The sequence below is a fragment of the Lontra canadensis genome, unplaced genomic scaffold (assembly GCF_010015895.1).
Source record: "Lontra canadensis isolate GAN:19392208 unplaced genomic scaffold, GSC_riverotter_1.0 scaffold2, whole genome shotgun sequence".
Taxonomy (NCBI): Eukaryota; Metazoa; Chordata; class Mammalia; order Carnivora; family Mustelidae; genus Lontra; species Lontra canadensis.
This window is the reverse complement of record NW_022630996.1, coordinates 22,420,685-22,448,352: the sequence shown is the minus strand read 5'-3', so window position 1 is coordinate 22,448,352 and position 27,668 is coordinate 22,420,685. Positions and strand designations below refer to the sequence as shown.

The 27,668-nt window shown below is 39.2% G+C and overlaps 1 protein-coding gene across 3 annotated transcripts in view; it reads right to left on the bottom strand.

The window, feature by feature from the left end:
* Positions 1-27,668, bottom strand: part of TSPAN12 (tetraspanin 12) — a 63,319-nt gene that overhangs the window by 16,212 nt on the left and 19,439 nt on the right. For all 3 annotated transcript variants that reach the window (XM_032870619.1, XM_032870611.1, XM_032870628.1), the window contains 3 exons: positions 10,765-10,839; positions 6,237-6,344; positions 2,019-2,162 (listed from right to left, as the gene is read on the bottom strand). In XM_032870619.1, the coding sequence (XP_032726510.1) occupies positions 2,019-2,162; positions 6,237-6,344; positions 10,765-10,839 (327 nt within the window). The remainder of the gene's footprint in view (positions 1-2,018; positions 2,163-6,236; positions 6,345-10,764; positions 10,840-27,668) is intronic.

Below are 27,668 nucleotides of genomic sequence, written 5' to 3'. Positions count from 1 at the left end.
TTTCAAATAAACAACCTGAGTAATTCAGTTGTTTCAACAATTTTTGTTATAAGTTGAACTGTGTTTCCCTCAAATGCATATGTTCAGGTCCTAACCCCCAGAACCTCAGGATGTGATCTTATTTGGAAATGGATTCATTGCAGATGTAATTAATTAAGTGGAAGTTGTACTGCAAAAGGTTAGTTCCCTAAAGCAATAGGACTGGTGTCCTTAGGAAGAAGGTAAAATCTGGGGACACACAGAAACAGGGAGAATTCCATGTGAATGTGAAGGCAGAGTTCGGGGTGATGCTTCTACAACCAAGGAAGAGCAAAGATTGCATCCAACCACCAGAGGCTGACAGATGGGCACAGAACTGATTCTCCTCACCCCTCTCAGAGGGAGCCAAGCTTGCTGACACCTTGCCCTCAAGCCTTCGAGCCTTCAGGACCACGAAGCCACAAAGACCTGCTGTTTAAGTCACTCACTTGGTGGCACTTTGTTACAGCAGCCCTAGGAAACTAACACAATTCTGAATCTCTTAAAAAACACTTGGCACACTTCTCTGTGGCATGTCTTCAGAGCCCAAAGCACTTTATTTTGGATATGCTTAATGCGGCACAGTCTTGTCCTCTGAGACGAATTTTTTAACAGCCAAAAGCTACTCGTATCTAAGATATAAAGAAGATGGATGATTTGTGTATGTAATCCACCATTTTTTTCAAATAATTCACACCGCAAATTAATGAAAGTGATTTCTGTGCAGCTCTGCAACGATCTTGGTAACCTAAAAGATGGTTTGAACAATAATAGTATTTCTAGGGAAAAATGTATAATGTCCTAAGGTCTTGAGATAGGTATAAAAATGCATGTTTTATAAATCATGACATTCTGTTTTAAAGTTTCACTCTTCATAGCTATATTATATATATGTGTGTGTGTGTGCGCGCGCGCGCTCATGTGTAGGTATGGATGACATATTATGCAGTAGGAGTTGTTATTTTATAGTAAGCCAGAGGTTTTCAATACTGTTTTCTGATATCCAGATGCTTGACTGGAGATGTTTCTGGGAAATGATCCCAGCCCCTCAGCCTGAGAGCTCCCTTCCATCTGATTTGCATTTTTGCCCTTCCATTCTAGCTCGAGTCTGCAATGAAATTTTCTGTAACGTGGCCATGTCTTATATCTGCATTGCCTAATACAGAAGCCGCTAGTCTCAAGTGGCCTTTAAGCCTTTGAAATGTAGCTATTTCAACTAAGGAAATGACATTTTCATTTAATTTAATTTAGATTTAAATAGCCATGGGTAACTACTGGCCACTGTACTGGATGGAATAGTTCTAGATTTTAGTTTGAATTCAGATTCTACTGCTAACAAAGTTCAAAAACTCACCACTAAAAATGGAGGACTAGGAGAACTTCTGCTAATAAAGGAATAACTGATGATTTGGATAAATTCTCCCAGAAAACACAGACATGCAACTTTCTTGGGCATGTGATGACTGATTTTAAACCCAGTGAGCATCTAACTCCCTTCAATCTGCCAACTAAAACTAACATCGCTGTTCCTTATTAGCCAGTAGGGGGAACTGAAGAGTAGAGGACAGCATTTTCCCTGGAGAGCGGTATTTATTATTTTTTCCCCCTATATATGTTTTAGTGGAGGCCTTAAAATACATATCGTGTTTGGGAACTCCCAGCCTTGTCTTCCTGAATATGCAGAGTTCTTTACATACCCCTCATGGACCTGTTTTCAAAGGATCCCTAGGAGGCAAGAGAAACTGGTTCTAGACAATACAGTTTAAAACCCAGTTGATTCTAAACATGGTCTTTCCCAATTTCCTTTGTTCACATGTGATAAGGTCCGGATTTTTATACTGATTTTTAGCTTTGTCCTGTTTCTCCACATACCAGAGAAAAATTTCAAGGGTCTTTGTATTTAGAAGAAGAGAATTTCACGGCCACGTTGTTGGTCCTTTATTTAAAAGTCATTATAAGAAAACTCGTATACGTGATACGTTAACCACATATGGCCTTACCTCTTGATAAAGGTCACTGAGATCTTCCTGGTGGGCCTGTTTGGAACATCCTGGGAATTCCCTAACACAACAGGAATCCGGGGGCCAGTCCATCTCGGTCATTTCCAGCCAGTCAGTGAAGTACACCACTCCACAGCACTTAAACTGCGAAAGAATGACTGGTCAGGCTCAGAAACTACACAAATATTTTCTTAGCTTACAGAAGATTAAATGTTAGATTTCTTAAATTTTTCTACCCAGAGCTAAAACTCACTTCTGTCATCACCTAAAGATATGTGTACATTCTATATTGATGACAGAAATGTGGCAAAGGGCTCCATAGTGGAACAATTCCGAACAATAATGCTCATAACCCAAGAAATCAGATGAGGTATGGCTGAGTCTCCCTCAACTGTACAATCCTCTATAAGTGATCATACAGCAACAGAGTCATTATGCACAGTAACAATTAACTGGCCACGAAAGAACAGTTGATCAATCTGTTTGTGTATCACCTACTTACCAATTTAACTGCTTAACAAATTCAAAGATTAAAAGTTTTTGTAATCTCTGGAGAAAAAGTGATTGACCAAAACCACACATCACAAAAATGACCCAACTTGAATTCATTAACCAGTAGATTTTCAAAAATGTTTCAGACACAAACTCGGGTTTAGCAAACACATTTTTATTTAACTGAATGAGAGTCTTGAAATAAAGTATTGTATTCTCTCACCATAAATCCCAAAGAAATGATGTGCCTTTAGCTTGAATGAAATTGGATTTAAGAAAAACTACACTGTCTTTTGTTCTTTTTTGTCTCATTTCACCAAGTTTTAACAAAAACTTTCTCTGGTCAAAGTTGAGAAACACTGCTTAAGGACATATGTAGATTAGATTCAGAATAATTAACTATGATAATTTTCTGCCCTTGGGTAGAGGGAGTTACTCTTCCATATAGTCAAAAACAAGAACTCTGGGCAATCACTGAGAAGAACTTTGCCAAGAGTGACTGGCTCTACAAATTATGTAGCCCCACAGACCAATCTGTGTCCAGGATTAACACCGTATCATAAAATATCACAATCCACCATTTCAAAATCTAACTAAAATCAGCTATGGAGAATTCTGAACTTCTTGTGTGAAATGAAACAAAGAAAATACGAAAAATGATTTCATATTTTTCATTTGCCTAAATATCTAATTTTTAAAAAGAAAACACCATCTTAAGAGGATTATAAATGATGAACTACTGGTGTTATGAGTAATACTAAAATTTTCAGAGAAACATTTTTTATATTTTTAGTATTTTCCTTTTATAAACTTGCTCTAAAAGCTACAGACATGCCATAAACATCACACATTAACTCAAACATAATTTAACATCATGCATTTTACATAAGTCATTGAATATCCATAAAAAACATATGTGGTTAAAAAGACTTCACTTTCTAAAAATCATAAACTACTACATTTCCAGGTCAGGCTTTTTAAGTCCCTGCACTCAGAGAACACTCTCTCATATCCTAAGGATATGTGTTTTCCTATGTTGATGACAAAAGTACAATTCTTGGAACTCATACTCCATCCACAATAGAACAGCCCATTTATCTGGCCTCATCAGGAAATGAGGTGCTCCACAGAAATGATTTTTCCAAATAACTTAAGCATATCATGTTCAGTGCCAGATTTTTTTTCTTTTAATAAGTCACTGAGATATTTTTTTCTTGTTACATAGTTGTTTTTCTTTGTCAACAGAAAATAGTAGATTGGCAGTGAAATTTTCCCTATAACTCCCCTACGCGAACCCACTACTATGCCACACACATGACCATGATCTACATCTCCTTTGCAGTTTTCCCACCTCCTTTAAAATCACATTATGAGATAAAGCCATTCATGCTAGCATCGTGTCAAATTGGAAAATACTGCCACCATTTAACCTTTAGCGGAAGTGAGGTTTTCACAGGTCAAACAGCTTGTGGAGACCACAGACTAGTTTGTGGCAGAGCTTATTTATTTCAAAGCTGGTTCTCCAACCATTAAGTTAAAATAAACAAGTAAATACATTTTTTTTAAGATTTTATTTATTTATTTGACAGACAGAGATCACAAGTAGGCAGAGAGGCAGGCAGAGAAAGAGAGGAAGGGAAGCAGGCTCCCTGCTGAGCAGAGAGCCCAATGCATGAGTTGCGGGACGAGATCCCAGGACCCTGAGATCATGACCTGAGCTGAAGGTAGAGGCTTTAATCCACTGAGCCACCCAGGCACCACAGGTAAATACATTTTTAAAAATCGGTTTTTTAGAAAGATATTAAAGAAAGATCCCTAGGGCTCATCTGAGAGTCCTTGACAGTGAGGTCCATGCCCAGAAGTGCACTGAAGGAGTCGTCAGGACAACTGGGGCCTGATGAAGTCACTTTTAGCTCTTCAATTTATTGCAGGAGCCAGGTGTTGTGGGCTGAACGGTGTTCCCCACCCCCAAAATTCATGTTGAAATTCTAGCTCTCAAAATGTGACCATATTTGGAGATAGGATCTTTACAGAGGTAATTAAATTAAACCAAGGTCACAAGGATGGGCTCTAATCCCATATGATGGATGTCCTTATAAGAAGAAGAAATTTGAACACAGACACATATAAAAGGAAGACAGACAAGGAGAAGACTGCTCTCTACAAGCCCAGGAGAGAGGCCTCCAAAGAAATCAGCCCTGCATACCTTGATCTCGGACGTCTAGCTTCCCAAATTGTGAGAAGACACATTCCTGTTGCTTTAGCCACCCAGTCTGTGATCACTTATTTTGGCCACAGCCCTGACACACTAGCACAAGAGGCTTTAAAAAATTCGTTCAGGGTGCCCAGAGGTCATCATCCTCCCTTTGTGTGAAATAGGTTTATGATATGGAGGAGGGAACTTACCTCACGATAAAGCTAAAAACATACATACTATCATTTGCAATGTTATACATTGTCTATCTAGATGGAGCCCCTTGAAAAAAAACTTCCTTTGTTGTTTTAACCTGGATTATCATGGTCTACATCAGAAATCCCAGAAAATAAAGAAAATCTGAGCAGTTTCTATCCAGGACAATAGCTGAACACAGCTTACTATAAATTCCCTAATGTCTCACCTATCTTCCCTTCATGTTGTTTTTAGTACAAATGAACGGTAAACAAACAAAGCCAGGAAGCATTTAAATAAATAGGAAATCTGTGTTACAATGATAATTTTCACCATCTCAACAACTGTAACACAAAGAGCCAGATTTGGCCATTATCCTGGACTGAAACCTCTGCCCATATCCCAGATAGAGTAACTGGGCAGAGAGTTGGATATCCATCCTATAAGACACTGACTCTCACATGTCTTGTGGCTCCGCTCAAAAATGATGTGAAAGAAACAGGTATACTTGGTCACCCAGGAATCTCCAATCACAAGGAAACTGCTTGGGAGAAGAGCTTGGTTTGAAGCCATACCAGTGGTGAACGTCAAGTCACCAGATTTTAAAAATCTATATATAGTCTGTGTTTGAGAAGATAAGTGCATGCAGGGCTCTATGGAAGTTAGGAAGAAAGCAAAAAGAACCTATGCTTTATCATGCTATCCTCAATAACCGTAAGCTAAATGAGATCAAACTCACAATCCCATTTAATCTTTTCAAAAACCCAAGGAGGCAAGTACTGGTCTTATCCCTAGTTTACAGATGAGGAGACTGAGGCTGAAAGAAGCTAAGGAAATTATAGAAGTTCATGGACTAGTAAGCTACAGAGCCAGAATCTGAACCAAGATCTTTCTGACTAGAAAACTCATACTTTTAATGATATACTGATGCTTAATCACAAACGAGAGCCAGTATTTTAAAAAAAATTGTAACTGTTTAAAATAAAGACAGCTCTAAAAGTCATGAAAACTTATCTCCTCAAATAAAACTTGGATATTTATCAAGAAACGCTCAGAAAGAGGAAATTTCACAGTAGTTTAGCAAAATGGCTTTTAAGAAATTCTTAAAATATACGTGGACCACGTGAAATGAAGGGGAAATGGTACACATAGGAAGAAAAGCAGGGCATGGTGTCACTTAAGGAATTTCTCAATAAAGAATTACATCAGTGGTAACTGAATCACAGGCTTAACTTTTCAGCGCAGAGAAAATGACCAAATCCAAAGCTTTGAACATTTGTTTTTTGAAAGTATGCCATTTATTCCATACCCTCTACCTCAGAAGTTGTAGCACTTACTTCTCTCTGGAAAAAATTCCAAGCGTGAGTAAGCCACCGGTATCTAGGTAAGCCATAATTTGTCATTCTGGCTTTCAAAGTGACCATGTCTGACCACTGAACCGGGACCTGGAGATAACAAACAAAATATCACAACTGGAACATACAAACACACACATTCAGACTACAAACATTCCCATATTCACAAAAATAATCGCTCACCCACTCATACGCATATTGGAATGTATTGCAATTAAGAAATACTATTTTAAAATTTGTATTTGTTTGCGGCCTAAATTAAGCTCAAGGTTATTAGCTACTTATGAAACAATCTCTATGTGTAGATGTTTGCAGTAAATGAGGAAGTTCTTTACATTAAGCAAAGAAAAAAAATAAAATCATTTAATGCCAATGTCAAGCTGAAGGAAATCACAAAACAAGTGGTTTACTGTATGTCCTACATGTTTGGCTGAAGAGCTCCTCGTAACAAATTATCCCTGCCCAGAAATGCCCTTGGATCTGATTCCATAATGCTATGGAGTCAGTCTTTGAAGGGACTGCTGGGGGGCCTGTGTGGCTCAATCAGTTAAGCATCTGCCTTCGACTCAGGTCATGATCCTGGAGTCCTGGGATAGTCCTGGGATGGTCCTGAGATGGAGCTCCATGTCCTGCTCCCTGCTCAGCTGGGAGTCTGCTTCTCCCTCTGCCTCTCTCCATGTTCCTGCTCTCTCTCTCTCAAATAAATACATGAAATCTTCCTAAAAAAGGAAGTGACTGCAGATTATAGTACCAAAAATAAAGGGATAAGAATTAAGAAGGGAAAGAATTCAGCTCAAGCCATGCCTCGTTCTGGAATAAGTGTGCAAATATCTTTCCCCAAATTGGATTTTGGATGCATGCTAGAAATTTAGGAAGAATACCTCACAAATTAAAGCACTTTTTGTGCTTCTAGTCCCACGTCACCGAGCACTGTCTCCCTTAACAGAGCGTTTAATCATGGCAGAGCTTAAGGTACACAACACAACATTTGGCCGAAAATCCAGTCAGCGCATCACGTGGTGCTTTATCTCCAGTGCCCTGGGGGGAAACTGACGCATACACATCCTCGTCTCACCACACATGTGGTATTATGTTTAGAATGCGTAACTGGGAAACTGGACAGATATCCATATCTGATGTATGTGGTAATACAGACCAGGCTTAGCCAAGCAAGCCTGACACTAACTTAAGATTAGGACTATTTTGCAATCTTATTTTAAAAATAGCAGTATCAGTAGAAGTAGCTTAAAAATTCCTGACCACAAAAGTTTTTTATTGTTTTCCTTTGTTAATTCTCTTTTTTATTACTTGGAAATGTACGTACAAAAGAAAACATGGTAACACTTGGGCACACAACTTTGCTCCTTTAGCCTGACTGTGTGTACTTCATGTTCACATGGTTTCAACAAAATTCAGGGAACTAAACCAAAATTCAAGCTACTCACTAGAAGTTATTATTTCATATCTCTTTGAGTATATAAAATTGGAAATGAAGTAAATCTCTAGAAGTCTATAATCTGAAACAGTTAATCTTATTGACAGATTTTTCTGAAGAAAGAATCATGAATAGGAGGTGACCACGTATAAACAACAGAAATAATGGGAAACAGACTGATGTCAAATCTCTTGATTTGGTTATTAGAATAGTCTTATTATAAATTTTATTTTACAAAGTAAATATAAGTTTTTCCCTCTTGTAACCACAATTGATGTGAGACCAAATATAGCAAAAAACAGAGGAGATCACTGAGGTTCTGGCACAAAGTACTGTGATTTGGCCATGAAGGAAAACACACACTTACTGGCTTCTTGCATGGAACAGCTAAGAGCACAAAGCCCATTCTATGCAAAGGCTGGGTTCTGCAAAAGTTGGCAGCTAATAAACTTTAATGGCACTTTTCATTCACACTGCCATTAGTGCAAAAGCAATAAAAAAATTCTGACAAACTTTTCTTCCAAAGAACCATTTTCCACATTTCCCTTGGAAACAGCCCCAACAGCCCTTGCTTTCTCCAGGTGACTTAATGGCGGAGATTTACGTAAGCAAACAGTGGTGTATGCACTCAACTGAAATGGCAGCGTGTATCCATTTAGTACCACCATGACACCCGGGAGATGGCTCCCTAACTGAATAGAAGGAAGTATCTTCTAGAATTAGATTATATTAGAATCAAAACATTTCCTTTCAAATCCCTTAAATTAATTCATTTCATATTTGTTATAACTTGGGAGATTTAACAAATAATGATATGACAGGGGCATCTGGGGGGTTCAGTGGGTTAAAGCCTCTGCCTTTGGCTCCGGTCATGATCCCAGGGTCCTGGGATCGAGCCCCGCATTGGGCTCTCTGCTCTGCAGGGAGCCTGTTTCCTCCTCCTCTCTCTCTCTGCCTGCCTCTCTGCCTTCTTGTGATCTCTGTCTGTCAAATAAATTAAAAAATCTTAAAAAAATAAAATAATGATATGACATAAGAGCTATACAAACCATTTCACAATCCATAGAAAATAAATTCATTTCTAAATCCCTTTTTTTTAAAAGATTTTATTCATTTATTTGACAGACAGAGATCACAAGTAGGCAGAGAGGCAGGCAGAGAGAGAGAGGAGGAAACAGGCTCCCTGCTGAGCAGAGAGCCCGATTCGGGGCTCGATCCCAGGATCCTGGGATCATGGCCTGAGCCGAAGCAGAGGCTTTAACCCACTGAGCCACCCAGGCGCCCCTCTAAATCCCTTTTAATTATCAAAAAGAACATAAGGAAAAGCTGTGGCGAAGGATTAGGGACTAATTCTAGGACTACTATCTATTGCTTGAATGTCAAGGAGATACACCTACTTCCTGAAAACAAAAAAATTTAGAAGCGACCGTCTCTTTATCAATGAAACCCAGAAAGGGAGTCTGGAGCCACCAACTACTCTTTCACTCCCCGAAATATATGATGTTTCTAGGGATGGAGTGAAAATATGATTCTCAAAGACAGCAAGAACATTCCTCTTTTAACAGGAGATTTCATTCTGACGAAAGCTTTTAACTTTATTAAACTAGTCAGAACCTGCCCTGACTTTTCAATTTTTAATAGAAAAAAAAAATCAAAAATTCTCTCTTCTTACTAAGAGTTGTCAGACATGGATGGGAAGCAGGAGTGTTTTCGGGCAGGTTTAGATGGGTGGCAGCGCCCAAGCATCATTTACATGCTAATTAGAGTATGCAAAGTACTCATTAGTCTGTAATTACCGCTTAGCATTCAAAACAGTCTCACAATACAGTAAGAGATCCACCACAGTATCGGTACTGGTACCGAAAGGACTTCACTTTCAGTACTGAAATGCCTCTCTGAAACAAATACAAAATGATCTCCCTCTCTTCTTGAAAGCTTCTACACGTTCAAATGTCAAAGGTTCATCTGGGGAACTTGTCACAAATGTGAATGCCTTGTCCCTACCCCTTCTTCCTATGCCTTCCCCTCTATTCTGATTCTGTCCTGTAAACTGTCCGAGAACTTGCTGAAAAACATCACCTTCCCAAAACAGAATTACTCTGTGGTGCTTGGAGGGGACAAACCTGGCCTGCCACGGTGGGAGCAGCCAGCAAACAGACATGCAAAGGGGCTCAACTTCACGGGTGATAGATGCACCAACTGTCACCTGTGAAGCGGGCAAACATTAAGAAAGTCATCACGCCCTGTGTGAGCGGAGGTGAGGAGCAAGTGATACACCCAACGGGACTGGTAAAATCCCCTATCCTTGCTCGTTCTCACATCGCTCTGAAAGTTGATTTCAATTCCTAAAATGAAAGAGAAAAATGCCTAAGAGCTGTTTTCATGTAGCCAAGTCTCAAACTGTCAGAGTGTTTTGAGGCTGAAGTAAACACACAGCAACTCTTCAAATATACTTCTTCTTCAAGGAATTTGGCTCAGCTTTTTGGGAACAGAAAATTCATGCTTCCTAGTCATCAGAATACAGCTGAGGTGGGCATTTTATGAGGCTTACATGTAGATTTTCAAGCTTTCCCAGTTCTTGTTGTGAACGCATAACTTTCCTATTATATACTCAGAAGTTGAAAAAATTATTTTAGGACATGTATTATTTCTGGTCTATTACATCGATGTTTTAGCAACCTGTGGAATTAAAGACATATAGTACAGCAAATAAAATTATACAAATTATGATTTGGAACTATGCTTTAGACACAGACAAGAAAGTGTTCATTTTCAGAAATACTGGGACCAGCATTGTTATTATACAGGATAAACATTCAAATTAGAGGCACTGGGTGCCTCAGTGAATTGAGCCTCTGACTTTTGATCTAGGCTCAGGTCTTGATCTCCTAGTCATGAATTTGACCCTCACTTTGGGCTCCCCTCTGGGCTTGGAGCCTACTTAAACAAACAAACAAATAAACAAAAAACCATTCAAAATCACAATCATGTGCCTAAATAACTCCAAAGTATATGATTCAAAAGGCTGAACTGAGTATTGTTCCAGACCGTGACTATACCCCACTTTCAACTCACCATAATTTCCTGCTCATATGTCCAAACACCACAAGCCAGTTCCACACAGAAAATGACAAGCAAACTTCCAAAGTACTGCAGAAGAACAAAAAATTAATGCTGTTAGGATAGAATCAAAATAAAATATGGCCACCAGAGACAAGCTAAATTTTATTCAGCGTTGTTTACCCAAAGGACAAGTAAACAGAGACACATATTTAAGAAGCTCCCTTGGGAGGAGAGGAGAAAAGTGTCCACAAATTGAAAGAAATCTACAGGCAATATCTGATACTCACCTGAATGGGACATTTGACTAGTGCTCTATTTATCAAGTACTTTCATAATGCATTCGCTCAAGGACCTCGTGAAAGGGATAGGACTACCTCATTTTACAAGTGACAAAATTAATGCAAAAAGTAGACAATGTGGGTTGCTCAAGAATGTGCATAGTAAATTGGTGGCGGAGGTTGCTAGAGCCTTATGGCTGTGTTCTTTGTGCCACATGCACCTCGACCGTTCTCCGGTTGCAGAGGTACCTTGCAGAAATAAACAGTAAAAGTGTGAGAAAGAATGAGCTCCCTGAAAGTTCTCTTCACTAATGCCGGCAGAAATAATGGCATCATGGATCTTCTGCTCCTTTTATGTCACTGGGTCAGGGTATGGGCACCTGGTAGTGATGATTATTGACAAACCCCCTTGACTGCAGTGACATCTCCCTTAAGGGCAGGAACTTTATTGTCACAAAGTGGGTGCTCAGTAAGTATTTGTCACTTAAATGATAAATGAAAACAAAGCGGAGTGATAGCCTAGTAGAAGGCTAGGAGCTGCCTTGGGCTGGGTGATCTTTCCGAAGATAGGTTTTTTTTTTTTTTTTTTTAAGATTTTATTTATTTATTTGACAGACAGAGATCACAAGTAGGCAGAGAGGCAGGCAGAGAGAGACGGGAGGAAGCAGGCTCCCTGCTGAGCAGAGAGCCAGATGCAGGGCTCAATCCCAGGGTCCTGGGATCATGACCTGAGCCGAAGGCAGAGGCCTTAACCCACTGAGCCATCCAGGTGCCCCAGCCGAAGGTAGTTTTTAAGATGAGTCAGTAAAGACAAGAAGGCAAGGCTGATAAGATTGGTGCAGAAGCAATCCAGGAAGTGGAAATGCCAAGTGCCAGGCCACCTTCTGGGTCAAGCCAGTTACTGAAGAACTGGGAGGTAACTAGAGTACACAAGGGGGTGGGATGGGCACAGGGAGTGTAAGCAGAAGAGGATGAGAAATGTAAAGAGCCAGACAGATCTCCAGGGGCAGTAGAAAGGGCTCTGGCTCTTATTCTAAGTGTAATAAAAATCCAGCAGCATGTGACACGGTCTGACATACATTATAAAAACATAATTCTGGCGGTTTTGTAAAAAAAACAACCTGTAGGAAAGCAACGATGTGATCAGGGCAACTAAGTGAAAAATTGCTGAGCTCGGACGGCAGCAGGGAAATGGGGGGGGGGGGGGATGGACTGATAATAAGATTGTGAGCTGTCAAAAACGTGAACGCTGAGTTTCTTTGCTCATGATTTTTGCCCAAAATGGGGAGGGGAAATAAAAGATCTAGAAAATTGAGCTGATTTTCTACTACTCCTATGATTTAAAAACATAAATCACTGCTATTCGTTTTAATTTACTTCTTTCATGTAAAGACAGAAATAATATAGACATGGTTGCATAATATCTTAGAAACTAACACACTGAAAATAAAAATTGGCTCAAAAGATAAAGTAATGTTTTCTTAAGGGTAGCCCACTTTATAAGCACTTTGATTTTCAACATATGCAGTACTCTTGGTCAGCTTCAATCTACTCAAATCTCATTGCCTTACTTTAGAGATTTTTGCCTTAAAATGATGATTAGAAGAAATTTTGTGAACACAGCACTCCAAGTCAGTTTTTCTCCAAACTCTCTTTCATGGTTTATTTAAGAGATTTCTAGACACGAATAACACTACATGTACACCATAGGTTACAAAGAGACCAAATAGTCAATAATTGTATGCTAGATCCATTTTTTTCTACCTTTGATAAGACCCTACCAGACAGTAAGACTTCAGAGAAAAATTACACCATGGGATAGTTTTGTTTTCCCAAATCCCTAACGTATCTTTTTTTTTCAAAATTGATGTTTGGTTATGATGAAAACCAAAGCAGCCTCGAAAAGGCACGACATCCCAAAAATAAAACACAGACATGGCCGCTGCTGCTGGTCGGGAGATAACTTTACTATGCCTTGGGGATCACCATGCAGATTTCTGGATTGATTTTATATCCTTGTAAGTCCCACTTGAGTCACTTCTCTTGTTTCTCGCCTCCTGGAGTCACTGGCCAGTTTATGACGTCTGTACTGCTGCAGCAGAAGGGTCCCAAAGGCAGAAGCAAGGGCGGAGTGCCCAGATGTAAGCAATATTGCAACACCTGAGTCGCTCTGCCAGGAAGCCGCACTGACCACATGCATGACAGCACCTCTAATTTTTGCGGCGAGCTTTGCCATGGCTTAGCAACACCGTAACTTAAGCGGCCCCAGGAATGCATAAAATACATATAACTAAAACAATCTCTCATTAAAACCCCAAAACCGAGGGGTGCCCGGTGGCGCAGCTGGTTGACCGTCCTCTCCGACCCCCAGTTTGGAGTCAAGTCCTGATCTCAGGATTGTGAGATCGAGCCCCACCCCATCCCCCTACCTTGGGCTCCTGGCTCAGTGCAGAGTCTGAGATTCTCTCCCCCTCTGCCCCGCCCCTCCGCACTCACGCACACTCTCTCCCTCTCTCTCGAATAAATAAATCGTATTTAAAAAAAGAAAACAAGCAAACTCAAAACTAAAATTACCCATCATGGGAAGGAGGTTGTCCATATAAGTTGGACACTCCTTTAACTCTGGGAAAACTCTAAAATGATTTTATCCTTCAGATTTCCGGTGATGTCATCTGATGCAAGTTCTTCCATATATAGCAGTTCTTCTCTCTTTCTTCTACTTATACTCAGAAGCACAGATTTATTTGACCTTCAGATTGAAAATACACGTTTTAACCACGCTATAAAACTTTCTTGAACCAAATCAAATCTAAAATTTAATTCAAATAATAAATATATGAATATGAAAATATATATATATATTTTTTCAAATGATGCTACAGCTTTGTGGTCAGCTGCCCTTGCTTTGTTGTCATTGTGTTGGCCTCCCACATCCAGTCTTCTAAGTCCAAGGAAAACATTAAATGCCAAATCCATTGTTAACACAACATACAGAGATCAACTTCATTTATCCCTACTTTTTCTTTTCCAGTGAGCTCCGAGACCTCAATGGTCATCCTCATAATGATTATAGCACAGAGAATCACTCTGCCACTATTTTAAGGGCTGGATCTGTTAATCCATAGTTTGAACAAAACAAAGCTAGCAAAGAAGAGAGCAAAAGCTCCTGCTGACCTCTGCTACGGTATGAGGGTATGAGGTGCACACACTACGGTATGTGTCCCTGCAAAGCCATCCGTCGTCCTCGACAGTATTGGGAACATGTATATATCTCTCCTGACGGCGTCAGCCTGTGCCTCCCACACATCCCCCCTGCGCACACGCCTGGGTGAGACGGTCTGTGCCATCCAGTTTGCAGACCAATCTGCCCCTCTCGTCTCCTTGGGTGCTGTCCTTCCTGAATGGTGGGAAAAGCTCCGAATTTGGAGTTGGAAGACTCAAGTCCAAAGCCAGGTCGGAACACACGCTGTGACCTCAGGTGAATCATTAAACTGGCCCCGCTTCAGTTTGCTCATCTGTGTACCGAAGATAAAAATAAAGACTTCTTCGCTATTATCATCAAGGCTGATGGGATACATGGGAAAGTGGTTTGCATTTTTTTTAATTTAAACATGTAAAACATACAGATGCTGGTCTGAACCATTCTGTGCAGGGCAATCCAAAATGGACTTGTCCTCTCCTCTCCTACAGAGAACCTGCATTACAAAGTGACAAGGTCTCTGCCTCATCGTCATTCTCCAGCATTGCCTCTCTGGTTCTTTACCACTTTACTTTTGTCCTTCCCTCCTTGTGTAGCAGCATTCCTCTGTCTGCTGTGCACCAGGCTTCAGAGGCTCTGGCTTTTAAACCAGCTGGCTGCCTCACACACAGGTCACAGAACTTAACTACCAGACCATGGGTTCTGGCTGGCAGACATCTTGTTCTTAAACATGATTTTATCCCCAGAAAGCACCTATCTCTAAGTAGCACCTGTCAACCAGCAAGTCGCAATGAATGTTTGGTGGAAATAATGATCAGTTTACCAATGAGAAAGATTTCCTCGAGATTCTCTAATTTGAACTGAGTTTCCTGCTAACACTGAACTCCCTTTGACTTTTGCTTACAAATTTAAAAAAATCTGAAATACTGCCTCTCTGTTTTACTATTTTTTTTCCTCTAGTTTTACTATTGTCTTCCTTGTGCATTGTTCTATGATAATCCAGGGTGCCTTTAAACATTTGGAACAATTTAATGAAGCTAAAGAAAAGGAACCATGTACTGAACCCTCTGTCTTTCCTCAGCAACTAAGGACTAAACCTTTCAAACAAATGAAGAATGAGAAACTGGTGTTTATACAAGGAAATTAGAATGCAATCATTTGCATGACAAACTATTTTGTTTGCTTGGAAAATTATTCAATACAGAGTTCCTTAAAATAGCTAAGTTTCTCTACTGTAATTAAACTAAAATTTGTGTTCTACGAATAAGTTTTATCTTCAAGCATTTGTTCATGAAGAAACTGCATCAAATAAGGCAAGCAGACAAGAGGACACACCCCCCTAAATGATGTAATTAATTAGTGATTTTTCTTTTCTACCAAATCTCTCAAGCTGAGAATAACTACTTCCAGTTAAAAAATGAGAGCCCTCTGGAGGCACCTGGGTGGCTCAGTTGGTGAAGTGGCCGCCTGCAGCTCTGGTTGTGATCCCAAGGTCCTGGGACTGGGGGCCCCCTCCCAAAGCTGCCCCCCCCAACTCACACATGGGGCTTCCTGCTCAGCAGGGAGCCTGCTTTTGCCCCTCCCCTCATGCACTGGCACATGCTCTCTCTCTCTCAATCTCTCTCTTAAATAAATAAATACAGTCTTTTAAAAAAATGAGAGCCCTCACTGGGTTGGATAAAAGAAGATCAAATAAAACATTGTATGTGAGATTGCTTTGTTGACTCTTTCTTTTTAAACAAGACAGATAAGAACATGGGCTCTGAAATAAAATGGACTGGGGCTTTAGATTCTGGCTCCTGTGCATATCAGTTGGATGAACTCAGGCAAACCACTAAGCCTCAGTTTCCTGATCTGTAAGATGAGAATGCTAAGACTTACATTGTGGGGTTGTGCTAAGGATTCAATCAGGTAGAGCGCTGTTGTGTGGTAAGCATCCCCTAATAGGAGCTATTACATCACAGCATCTATTAGAATATAAACTCAGTGAGGACAAGGGATACCATTTTGGCTTAAATGCTAACATGCTGACTGGCATACAGCAGGTACTCGAGGCCTGTTTCTTGGCTCGGTGTACTGGGATCAGAGGATAATGGTGAGTAACATTGTTCATCTCCTTCCATCAGGATCACTGTCACCAAAAGACATTCAATCCCACAAGCGGTTTGATAAAAATCTTTACTAAAATCCCTATCCAGTGAGAATATAGCTGGTATTTTTCCAAACATCTTTCTTAGGAAGCTAAGAAGGAAGTGGTGGGTGGGGAACCCAACTTCTTTTTAAAAAGGAGTGAAATCAATTTGTGTGGTTTTTTTTTTTTTCAATTTGTTGTTTTAAACTAAGATTGGCCACAAAATGTTAAGAAAGGCTTAACCACTCCCTTTGTCCACTGGAAGTATCTGAAGAGGAAGAGAAGGACAGGAAATCCCATCTTCCTATATAAGTCCTTGGTGACCTGTAGGTAAATGCATCTCTAGTAGAAATAGAGGGGATTTATTCCTCACTATTAAAGGTTATTCGTCTCATTATATGTATACCGACAAAATAGGAAAATCTCAAGGAGGTCCTTTCTTAAAGAAACATTTATTTATAAAAATGATTTCATTCCCTGATACCACCCACCCCAGGATTTCCTCCCAAAGAAAGCAGATTAATAAATGTATGCCCCTATCCCTTCACCCTCCTGAAATTTCGCTGAAATAAGAAATAAGGGATCTTTTCTATAAAAGGCATAAACTCAGGGGTAAAGGAAAAGGAGACTACAGCAAGTAGAACTTGGAATGTGCAAACTTCTCAGCAGTCCCCCAAAAGCTGAAGGCTTTACCAGGAGGGAGGAAAACTGAAAACAACAGAATCCCCTGAAAGCTCAGGTACGGGCAGATAGGATACCTCTAGACATGGATGAAGGTAGGGCTGAAAACAGAATGACTTGCTGCAAATCTCTTTAGGAAGAAGTTAGACCCCATGTCCCTTTTTCCATACTAGACAGCTGGGTGACTACCCAGACCCACCAATACAGAAGCTGGGGTATTTATCCTGTGGAGACAGCTAAACAGAGGACACTAGAAACAGTGGAAGACAGAGTACAGTACTGGTAAAGAGCACTGAAGTTCAAATTTACATACTTTTTCACAAAGGTTCAAATTTCCTAGCAAACCAAAATAAGCTTTGGATTTCTAGTAGGATACTAGAAGCTAAAGGGCAATGGAAGGATGTCTTCAACATGCTGAGGGGGAAAAATGATTTCTATCCTATAATTCCATAGCAATTAAAATTATCATGAAAACACAAATATGGCCATTTTTAGCCATATAGACTTTTAAAAATGTATGTCCTCTGTATGCTTCTTCAGGAAACTACTGGAAGATGTGTGGACAATGACTTGGAATCTAGAAAACAAGGAATCTAAAACAAGAGTGAGGTAAAGGTAATCCCAGAATAGTAAGTAAAGGGATAGCCCATAAGTGCAAGAGTTTCAGTGGGTCTACACTGGAGAGGTCTAGAATGTTCTGAGATAGATTTCTTAAAAAAAAAAAAAGAAATCAACAGAATGCTCCAAATATTTGAATATATAAAGAGAGGAGTTACACCAGAGTAAGTTTAGAGTTGAATTAGACAGAAATACATAAAAAATAGAGTTACTAATTCCAAGAAAAACAAAGTATTATTCCAGAAAGAATAATCAAACCCAGTGTTTCCCTGGCCCAGCTGTCAATAGCATATACATAGTTATAATCTTAAAGACTGAACTATCCGGAGTTATGACGTATCCGTGTCGAAGTGTGATAGGAAGTTTACATGGGAGGTTGAGACGTGAGGACAGGACAGGGTGCCGGATTTCCATCTCAATAAGTTCTTCATCATAAGAGGTCAATGGATAGTGCTTAAAGCTAAAGACTAAAAGAGTGTGAGAAGAGTTACATAAAGATGAGATTTAGAGATGGGTAAGTAAATTCTCAGGGAATCTGCTAAAACAAAATTGAAAGTGGTTACCTCTTAGAGTGGAAATGGGAAGGTGGAAGACTGCTATTTCTCATAAATAGACTTTGAGAATTAAATTAACTGTAAATTATGAAGCACTCCGGTAAAAGTAAAAGCAAAATTAGAACAAACAATAGTCGCGCTGAAGCCTTGACATGAAAAAGAAGAAAGTCAGAGGGAGAAGGATGATCTATGTTTTATATAGACAAAGTTATTCAAAAGGCTGAAAATTGTAAGTGGCCCAATTATACTTCATGGTTACTGGAACTAAAGGAGGTGGGTGGCAACTGGAAACTTTATGCTCAGGTGCTGTCATCTTTTTGCTCAATGTACCTTCAGTAGCTCAAAATAGGAGTGCTGTAACAAAATACAAAACGTATAGTTAAATGTGATTTATAGACCCAACTCAGAGGTCTCTCTCTTTCACTAGACCTTCTTTGGCAATTTGGATCTCTCCTGCAATATTGCTCATTAAAACCACAATACGGTCTGCTTAAATCAGTGTGAGCTGGAATATTTACCGTGGAAGTTCACTTCAGTCACTGAATTATGAAGCTTTGAACTCTATGTTATGTACAATTTCATTCAATGAGGGAGGCCTAGATTTAGTTCACTTTCTGGAGAGATATATATGTTTGTATATTCAAGTATTGTGAGTATATAAAATGAAAAGTATATAAAAGTATATTGAAAGTATACAAAAAAATCAAGTATATAACTATATATTCAAATATGTGTATGTGAGTGCACACACACACGCACACATAAATGCATGCACAGAGATTTACAAGCACTATATAATTTAATCCTTAAGAAATATTACAAAAACATCATTATCTCTATTTCTTAGAAAGAGAAAATGGAGCCATAGGCAAATTCATCCCCGGCTGAGAGACAGCAGACCACTAAGTCTTACGAAGCACAGGTTCTGAGGTCAAGCATCCTAGATTCTGATCCCAGCTTCACCCCAAATAGTTGGGCAAACCATTTAACTTTTCTGTGTGTCAGTGTCCTCATCTGTGAAATGGGATAACAGTAGTGCCAACCCCATAGTCTGGTCAGCAGAAGTTGATGGGTCAACGCATGTAAAACACCCAACAGTGGCCAGCACATAGCACGTGTTCTATGAGGGACTGTGGTGGTAATGTTAGTGATACTTCATGAGCCACCATCTCTAGACCCACAACTTCTTACCTTTCTTACCTTTGAACTGATGGGGAATGATTTAAAACCTTATGGTGGGTGATGGACATTGGGGAGGGTATGTGCTATGGTGAGCACTGTGAATTATGTAAGACTGATGAATCACAGACCTGAACCCCTGAAGCAAATAATACATCATGTGTTAATAAAAAAACAAAAACGAAAATGAAAAACCATATGTTTCCCTCCTTGATCCTTGCTAGTTGGGAAAAGAAAAAAAAAAAAAAAGACTGCCAATAATATCAAAATTTTAAGGATGACAAAATAAATTTCCTTTTTTTTTTCCACCTATGATGGTTATTTAAAGGCACAAAAGCTGCTTCAATTGCAAAGTAAAATCCTTGACAAGTTATATAAAAAATTCCATCTTTTCATGTTTTGAACTTATATTAAGTCAGTCAGATCAGCTTCTTCCCAGTAGTAAAATTAACTTTTCCTTTTATTCACATTTTACAATTTTATAATGAAGTCTGGTGCCATGTAGCCAATGAGTGCTTAACTATTCGTTAAATGGAACTTTCATAAAAACTCTAATAAGTGCAAGTGATTTATTTTCTTTCTATACCTTTAATTCTTTACTGTTAATAACCAATAATAATAAAATTTCTAAGAAAGTAATATTTGTTTTGTATAAAACATCAAATAATTTTCACTTTTGGGAAAATAGATTAGTTTTTAAATTTTTATTTCTAACTTTTATTAGCCTAATAAAAGCATAAAAGCAATATTTCCTAACAAACAAAGCCAATCAATGTATTGAGCGCTTAAATTCAGAGAGTGTTAAATTTTATAAGTAGTTGAGAAATATAGGAAAAATATTTTTGATTACTAAGAATATTTTTATAGAAAATATATTCTATTAATACAAATTAATACAAATACAATCTTCATTCTATCCAGCTTTATAAAGAGAGGAAGCAAAAAAAAAAAAAAAAAACCTATATCCAACCTACCACAAATAGACCAGGCACTTATTTTCCCAAACTGCTTTTTTATATTAATGTCAACTGGAAATTAATTTTTACATTAAAACAAAATATAATGCTTTCCTTGAACACCTTTAAATAAATTTCTCTGTGTGAGCAGATAATCAACCAAGTATCACAGAATACTTTCGGTAAGAATATATTTCACTGAGAGAAAAGTAAAAATTATAAACACTGTGGAAGCTATTTTAACCTGTTACTTTCTTAGTTTATAACTAAAAACTGAGGTCGTCTTATCATAAGTAACATTCAAAGTAATTTGAAACTGGAAAAGTCAGATTTGCTTATTTTGGAAAATTAGTACAACCTGAGATTCCCCTCCCTCCAAATAAAAACAATTTCAAAATATAACATACTTTACTGGACATTTTAATATTTTAAAAACCCGGTGCCTGTTGACTCCTACCTACATGCCACATACTCAGCACTTTTAATAAACAAAAATTTTGATTAAAAGCCTGCATTCGTGAAATGATAAATGATAAACTCCAGTCTCTACCCTGTCAAATACTAAACTCTGCAAGATTTCAGCACTAAGTATCCCTATGTCAGTTGTTTATTTTTCCTTTCCTGGTGATTGGAGGTTTAAAAATATTATATTACTTATAGTTAGTAAATAAGAGAATTCCAGTGCCAAATATTTGTACAAGATAATGGAACAGCTGACATTCTGTTAAGAATCCACTGGGACCAAACTACTAACAGCCCAAGAGGACTCGGTGCTTAAAATATACACCCACACAAAGCCTCCGTTTAAGCCCGCTCTCCAAGCGATGTCATAGGTTTGGTACTTTCTGACAGCCAATTAATTATTCACCGTGTTCCATGTCTTTCTACAGATTCTACAGACAGCGCAACATTAAATATCCCTTCTTCTCAGAATCATAAATGAAATGAGATCAGTCTAATTTAGGAAAATGCCAGAACTGTAAGCCAATTTTTGAAGAAACACAATCTTGTAACTCCTGAACCCCTGCAGAAATTCAGGGTAAGGCACAAACATACGGGCACGCTTTGTCCATGCTTCTGATTGAATAACTATGGAAGAATATTTCTAGTAACTCCTCTTAATGTGCTCCCTTTCAGCACATTTGCACTGGTAATTGCTGAGCTAATTTCTTTATCAAGGGTGTTGCCGAAGCTCAGATTTGTACGTATTTGCCTCATGCACTGCTCAAACTATTTGGGAAATGTGTTACACCAGAATCTGAGGGACTTAGGCAGGGGCTGCGAGTTCCAGGGTCAATGATCTATATCATGGGGGGCAAAACATTAAGGGCGAGGCAGTCAAGTTGCTGAATATGATACCAGACAGCTTCTGCTGCTTTGTAAGCTGGGTCAGCTCATGTCCGCGTGCTCAGCCCGAGCTCCAAAGATTTACAGGGTGTTACTGGTTTCTGAAGTTAGGGCTCTCTTTATATACTTTGGGGCTGTTCCTCAGAATTTGAGACAGGGCTTCCCATCACTATACCCTGAGCAGGAAAGTGCAAACAGGAAGGACGCTTAGAAATATCCGAAGCGGGGCACCTGGGTGGCTCAGTGGGTTAAGCCTCTGCTTTCTGCTCAGGTCACGATCACAGGGTCCTGGGGTAGAGCCCTGCTTCGGGCTCTCTGCTCAGTGGGGAACCTGCTTCCTCCTCTCTCTCTCTCTGCCTGCCTCTCTGTCTACTTGTGATCTCTGTCTGTCAAATAAATACTAAAATCTTTAAATTTAAAAAAGAAAGAAAGAAATATCCGAAGCAATAGTAGCCAAAAGAACACCAGACTCAATTCTCATCCAGGCTGTGCCTCTTACTCAAACCCAACCAAATGTGGCCCGATCCTTCCCCAAAACCAGAGGGCCAGGAGCTCCTTCTTGCAGGCACCTTTATGACAACATCTTCTACAAGACAGTGATGTGTCACTGGGCCGGAAGAGAGTTTATTCTTTAGTATCAGCCGGTAACTTTTGAACCTATATGTAACTATGTCTGTGAAAGTATCTTCTTCTAAACCACAATCTTTTAATTATTTGACCTTTATTTTCAGACAAGATATCACTTGAACTTATTTTTGTATGGTCTCCAGAATAATCACAGACCCTATTTGTTAAAAAGAGTATTAAAATAAAGTGTTCCCTTTAAATTGTACAAATCTATGTATATGAATATTTATTATAAGTACAGAGGTGTGTCTTTTTTTCTTGGTTTGATCAATCTGTTCAAGTAAAAACACTTTCTTCCTGAGCCAAAAATATATTTTCTTCCTCAAAAGAAGAAAGCATATGAACATAACTCAATTTAGTGATGCTTAATGTTCAGGGAAAGAAAACCCCGTGTGAATAATGATAAAATCTTTAAACTCTAACCAAAATTGTTCAAACATCAATAATTCAGTCTAATTGAGTGAAGACGACTAGTTTGAATTAAATCGCATGAATTACAGAATGATTTTAAAGAAATGCACCCTTGTCACAACAAATATTTGAGCTATACCAATGTTGAAAACTAGAGCTCCTCCAAGACCTGCTTTTATAAACAGACCAACGATCATTCGAAGACAGTGGATCCATTATCTGTGGGTAAATGCTTCACGGGTTTGAGAAGTTTGTTCTTGAACAAGTTAAGCAGTTCTACAATAATCCTCTGATACCAGCCATTTGTTTATGAAACCTTTTCTCCCCCAAGGCTGGAAAATTCCTGCAGCACTCCAAAGAACTACTGTTCTAACCCCTCCCCAATCCTTAAACCTGGCTTGTCTCCCTATGGCACCTTAGCCCAGCACCCAGTTTCCTGGTGCCTACTTCAGCTGGATAACCATATTTTTGCTATGACCCCTGAACTAAACACATCCAGATTAACAGAATATTTTTTTAAAGATTTTATTTATTTATTTGACAGACAGAGATCACAAGTAGGCAGAGAGAGAGGGGAAGCAGGCTTCCTGCTGAGCAGAGAGCCCAATGTGGGGCTCGATCCAAGGACCCTGAGATCATGACTTGAGCCGAAGGCAGAGGCTTAACCCACTGAGCCACCCAGGTGCCCCCAGAACTTGTTTTAATAATACACATCTGAAAAAAAAACTCTAAGATGAAAGATAGACTTCCCCATCTGAGTACCTTTATTTCTTCATCAGTAAAGGCACACTGTTAGAATAAAATATGTCTTCCGTTCTCTCTTCTATCATTAAAAAAAGGTTTTCTAAGGGGTGCCTGGGTGGTTCAGTGGGTCAAGCACCTGACTCTTGATTTCAGCTCAGGTCGTGATCTCAGAGTCCTGAGATGAAGCCCCATGTTAGGCTCTGAGCCCACAAGAGGGTCCAGCTTGAGATTTTCTCTCCCTCTGCCCCTATTCAGCCTCCACCCCATTGCCACTGTGCGTGCACTCTCTAAATAAATAAATAAATAAAATCAATCTTTATAACAAACAAACAAAAAGTTATCTAAATGTGAGGCTCCTTTAGCCCAGAGTGGCTAAAACCAGGTAGCTATTTTCTCCCAGGTAAATGAGCAGAAGGCTCAGAAACAAGCAAGAAGCATTAAGTAGCAAAAGAGAGATCACATGACTTCTAGGCTCACAGAACTTCCAACTGCAAAGCAGGTATGCATAACATTCAAGACTTTCCACAATCTGGTTAAAGCTCACATAGCCAACTCTCCGCCCTGCATACCTGGCACATGTTTACCATATGGCTGACAAATGCCCTTCTCCTAACACATCAGGAGCTTCCAAGTCCTATCACAACTGCCCTCTCCACCAGCCTCTCGGTTCCTCCAAAATACCTTCTCCCCGAGCAGGGACCCTTCTGTAAGCCACTGCCTACCTCTGTCTCCCAATTCATCCCTCATCTGCTCCCCTGAAGAAAATTCAGGGAAAACCACACTTATTTTAGACTAACTCAAATATATTGCTCAACAAATGCTAAGTGATACCACAACACTATTTGTACATTCCAAATAAACGTCAGTGTTTCTGTCATGTGAGCTGAGAAGATTCATTTTAATCTGAGCCCATAACCAGGTCCTGTTATCACCCTTTATCTGATAAAAGGGGAATACCTATGGATCACAATTCTGAAAAAGTGTTCTAAATCTATGAAATTCCATGAAAAAATAAACCTTTAATTCATAAGCTATTACTTCATCACCAACTTCATGAGACATTGCAAATAAAGTAAATATTAAACATCATTTTTCTAAGAAGTTTATCTGAAAGCTACTTTCCTCATTGGCTGAAATGACACTTCTCTGTCCTTTTACCTGCGTTCACTTGCCCTCTTGTTTTAACTCTGTACTTTTAGAGAACTGTTTCCCAAGTCATCTACACAGCCACAGGATTTTAAATGAACATCTACTGTTTTACATTTGCCAAGGGAAGTCAACCGACTGACAAAGCAGAAGCAAATGATGGAGAAAACCCATCACACAACTGCTGAATTCGCCTCCAAGGTACCGTTTGCTGAGTGGGCGACCAGCACTCCTGGATAGGATGGACCTTTCAGTTGCATGTGTTGCCACAGAGATACCTGGATTTAAACGCTGCGCAGACTAATGACATTCGCCAAATTAATGGATAGACATGTACATGGCTTATATTTAACTGACGCTATTTCAAACAAATATTTTAAGAAACAACATATAATGAGGTTTAAAATGTTTACCACAACAGAGTACACCTAAATTATGCACGGGTCAGAAATATAAAAGCCCGGGGCACCTGAGAGGCTCAGTGGGTTAAACCTCTGCCTTCAGCTTAGGTCATGATCTCAGGGCCCTGGGATCAAGCCCCGCATTGGGCTCTCTGCCCAGAGGGAAGCTTGCTTCCCCCTCTCTCTCTGCCTGCCTCTCTGCCTACTTGAGATCTCTGTCAAATAAATAAATAAAATCTTTAAAATACATAAAAGCTTGAACTGTTCACACTTTGAACTTCAAAGTAAGCAAAAAATCCAACAAGCACTCAAAAATCCTGTCACAAAGACCCAATGCTAAGGGCTGGAATATCACAGAGTTGTCCAGAGTCCCCGTCTTGGACACACTAACTTTAAAGACATCTGCTTATGTGCTTTTCTGGGGCATAATTAGAGTCAGTCAAACCAACATGACTTGAGGAAACAAAAGAGGTCATGGAATTCTATGCTGGGCTTCTGTGCACACGAAAGCAAGTGGTGAAAACCGAGCCTCTGGACCCAGAAATGCTTGCATCACCTTCAGTTTCCTCTGCCTGAGACCTTTTGTGAGTTTAACAACTAACTTTGAAAACGATAGCTTTTAAAGAATTCACAAGAAAGAAATGTCACAATAATCTGTATGTGTTGAAGAGATGTGTTTCAATCATAGGGAAAGTGCATAAACGTAGAATAATAGCTCATTTCCTGATGTCAAGTAATACAAATATTACTTGCATGTGCAATTAAATATATCCATAATTCTATTTCAGCAAGGTCTACTGGACTCAGCCACCTTCCATCCAGTCCCCAAAGTCTTAGTTCAGACCCCAGCTATGGCTTCGAAGACCCCTGTGTCACTACTAAGAGGGCTTCTCAGGGTCTTCAGCCCTAAATGTCAGAAAAACCCATTGGCTCTTCATAGCCCAAGGGACATCAGACTCTCTCCTACAAAGATCTTCACAATCGGACTACTACACGTGCTTCTCGCTGCGCACTGACACTACAGTGTCATGTCTAAGTTGCCTAAACTTGCCATGTTCCTTTACTCCTCTGTGTCATTGCACACTCTGTGCGGTTCTAAAGCCCCTTGCCTCCCTGTCTCCATGAGAAACCTCGGACACATTTTCAGTATCTTTTCAAAGTAGCTCAGATAAAGACCTTCCTTGGAAACCTGCTGGAAGTCTCCAACTGTTCCTTAATCTGTGTTCCCACACTTATTTATTTATAACTTTTATGCTGTATTTCGCTTGTTATTTTTTTGTATTCTCCCCTTTCACCTTGTATCTCCAGGGTCGACCACAGACCGGGTACACGGTATCTGCTTAAGGAGGGAAAAAGGAAAGAAACGGGGATTAGGAGGGAAGAAGGGGAGAAGGGAAAGGAGAAACAGCTGGACTCTTTGACAAAAGAAGAGGGAACTGTGGCAGAATTTTTAGTTTCTTTTATGATAAGGACATTAAAAGATTATATTTTCCAAGGTTAATTGACTACTGAATGCCTTGGAATTATAAATGAAGCATATTTAAGTCTTACAGAAATAATGCTGATAATCAATTAAATGTATTGTAACAGTAGCTTGGTGGAATGAAAAAGCACAGGCCCCTAGCAAGGACTGTATTTGAATGCTAATGATAGCAACTAGGGACTATATATCTTTGGGCATCTTTCCTTCCCCCATCTGTAAAATAAGTCTAACCATATAAAATCGCAGAGAACAGGGTAAAACACTGAGCAGATGCTGAAGATGTGGTCAATAATATGATGGACCTCGACTGAGAAACATATTTGCTAGGCTATCGCCCAAAATCATAAAAAGAAAATAAAAAAGATATTTAACTTAATAGTTTAATTTTAACTCAATTGCTTATGACTAGCTATATAATTATAAAATTTATAACTACTTGAAAGAAGCCCTTAAACAGAGAGTCTGTAGAAAAGTATTATTTCAAGATCTTCTGGTTTTACATGACGACTTCAACCAACAGAAAAACCGAGGATGGTTCATTTCCTCACGGCCATTAAAAATTTACTTCATTTTCATTAAGGGAATCATTTTAAATCTGGTTCAATCACAGTATATTTTAAGAAAGCTTTACAAGTGCTTCCATATAATCACTAGCCATATGCAAATGTTCTGGGATAATAAAACTGGGGGAAAAAAAAAAAATAACCTTCCCTTGGAAACACAAGGTCCTTAGTCTTAAACGTACGAAGTGCTTCATAGGTAGGTTCTGACCAGTGCTTGACTAAACTGGTTTGCGGGAGGGAGAATGTAGATTAGCATCACACTCTGACAAGTGACGATCTCCTGATGGCGACATTCAGCTGTTGTCGATATTGTAAACATGTCTGCTCAATCTGTTTACATTCCCCTGAGCTGGCTCCGCTTTCCTAATGCCTATGTTAATAGGAAGGTAGGATTGCAGTAACAAATGAATTTCATTTAGTCTACAGCTAAAAGCTTTGGGAGTACCCAACTAAGGTTTAAAACCAATTTCCATTAGCTTCCATTTGTCTTCAAAAAAGAGAAGGAATTTCTGCTATTAAAATCACTCTGAAAATCATGGCTAATTCAAGTTTATTTTCCTAGTCATTTTTGCCTTGTTTTCCTAATATAGTTAGAATT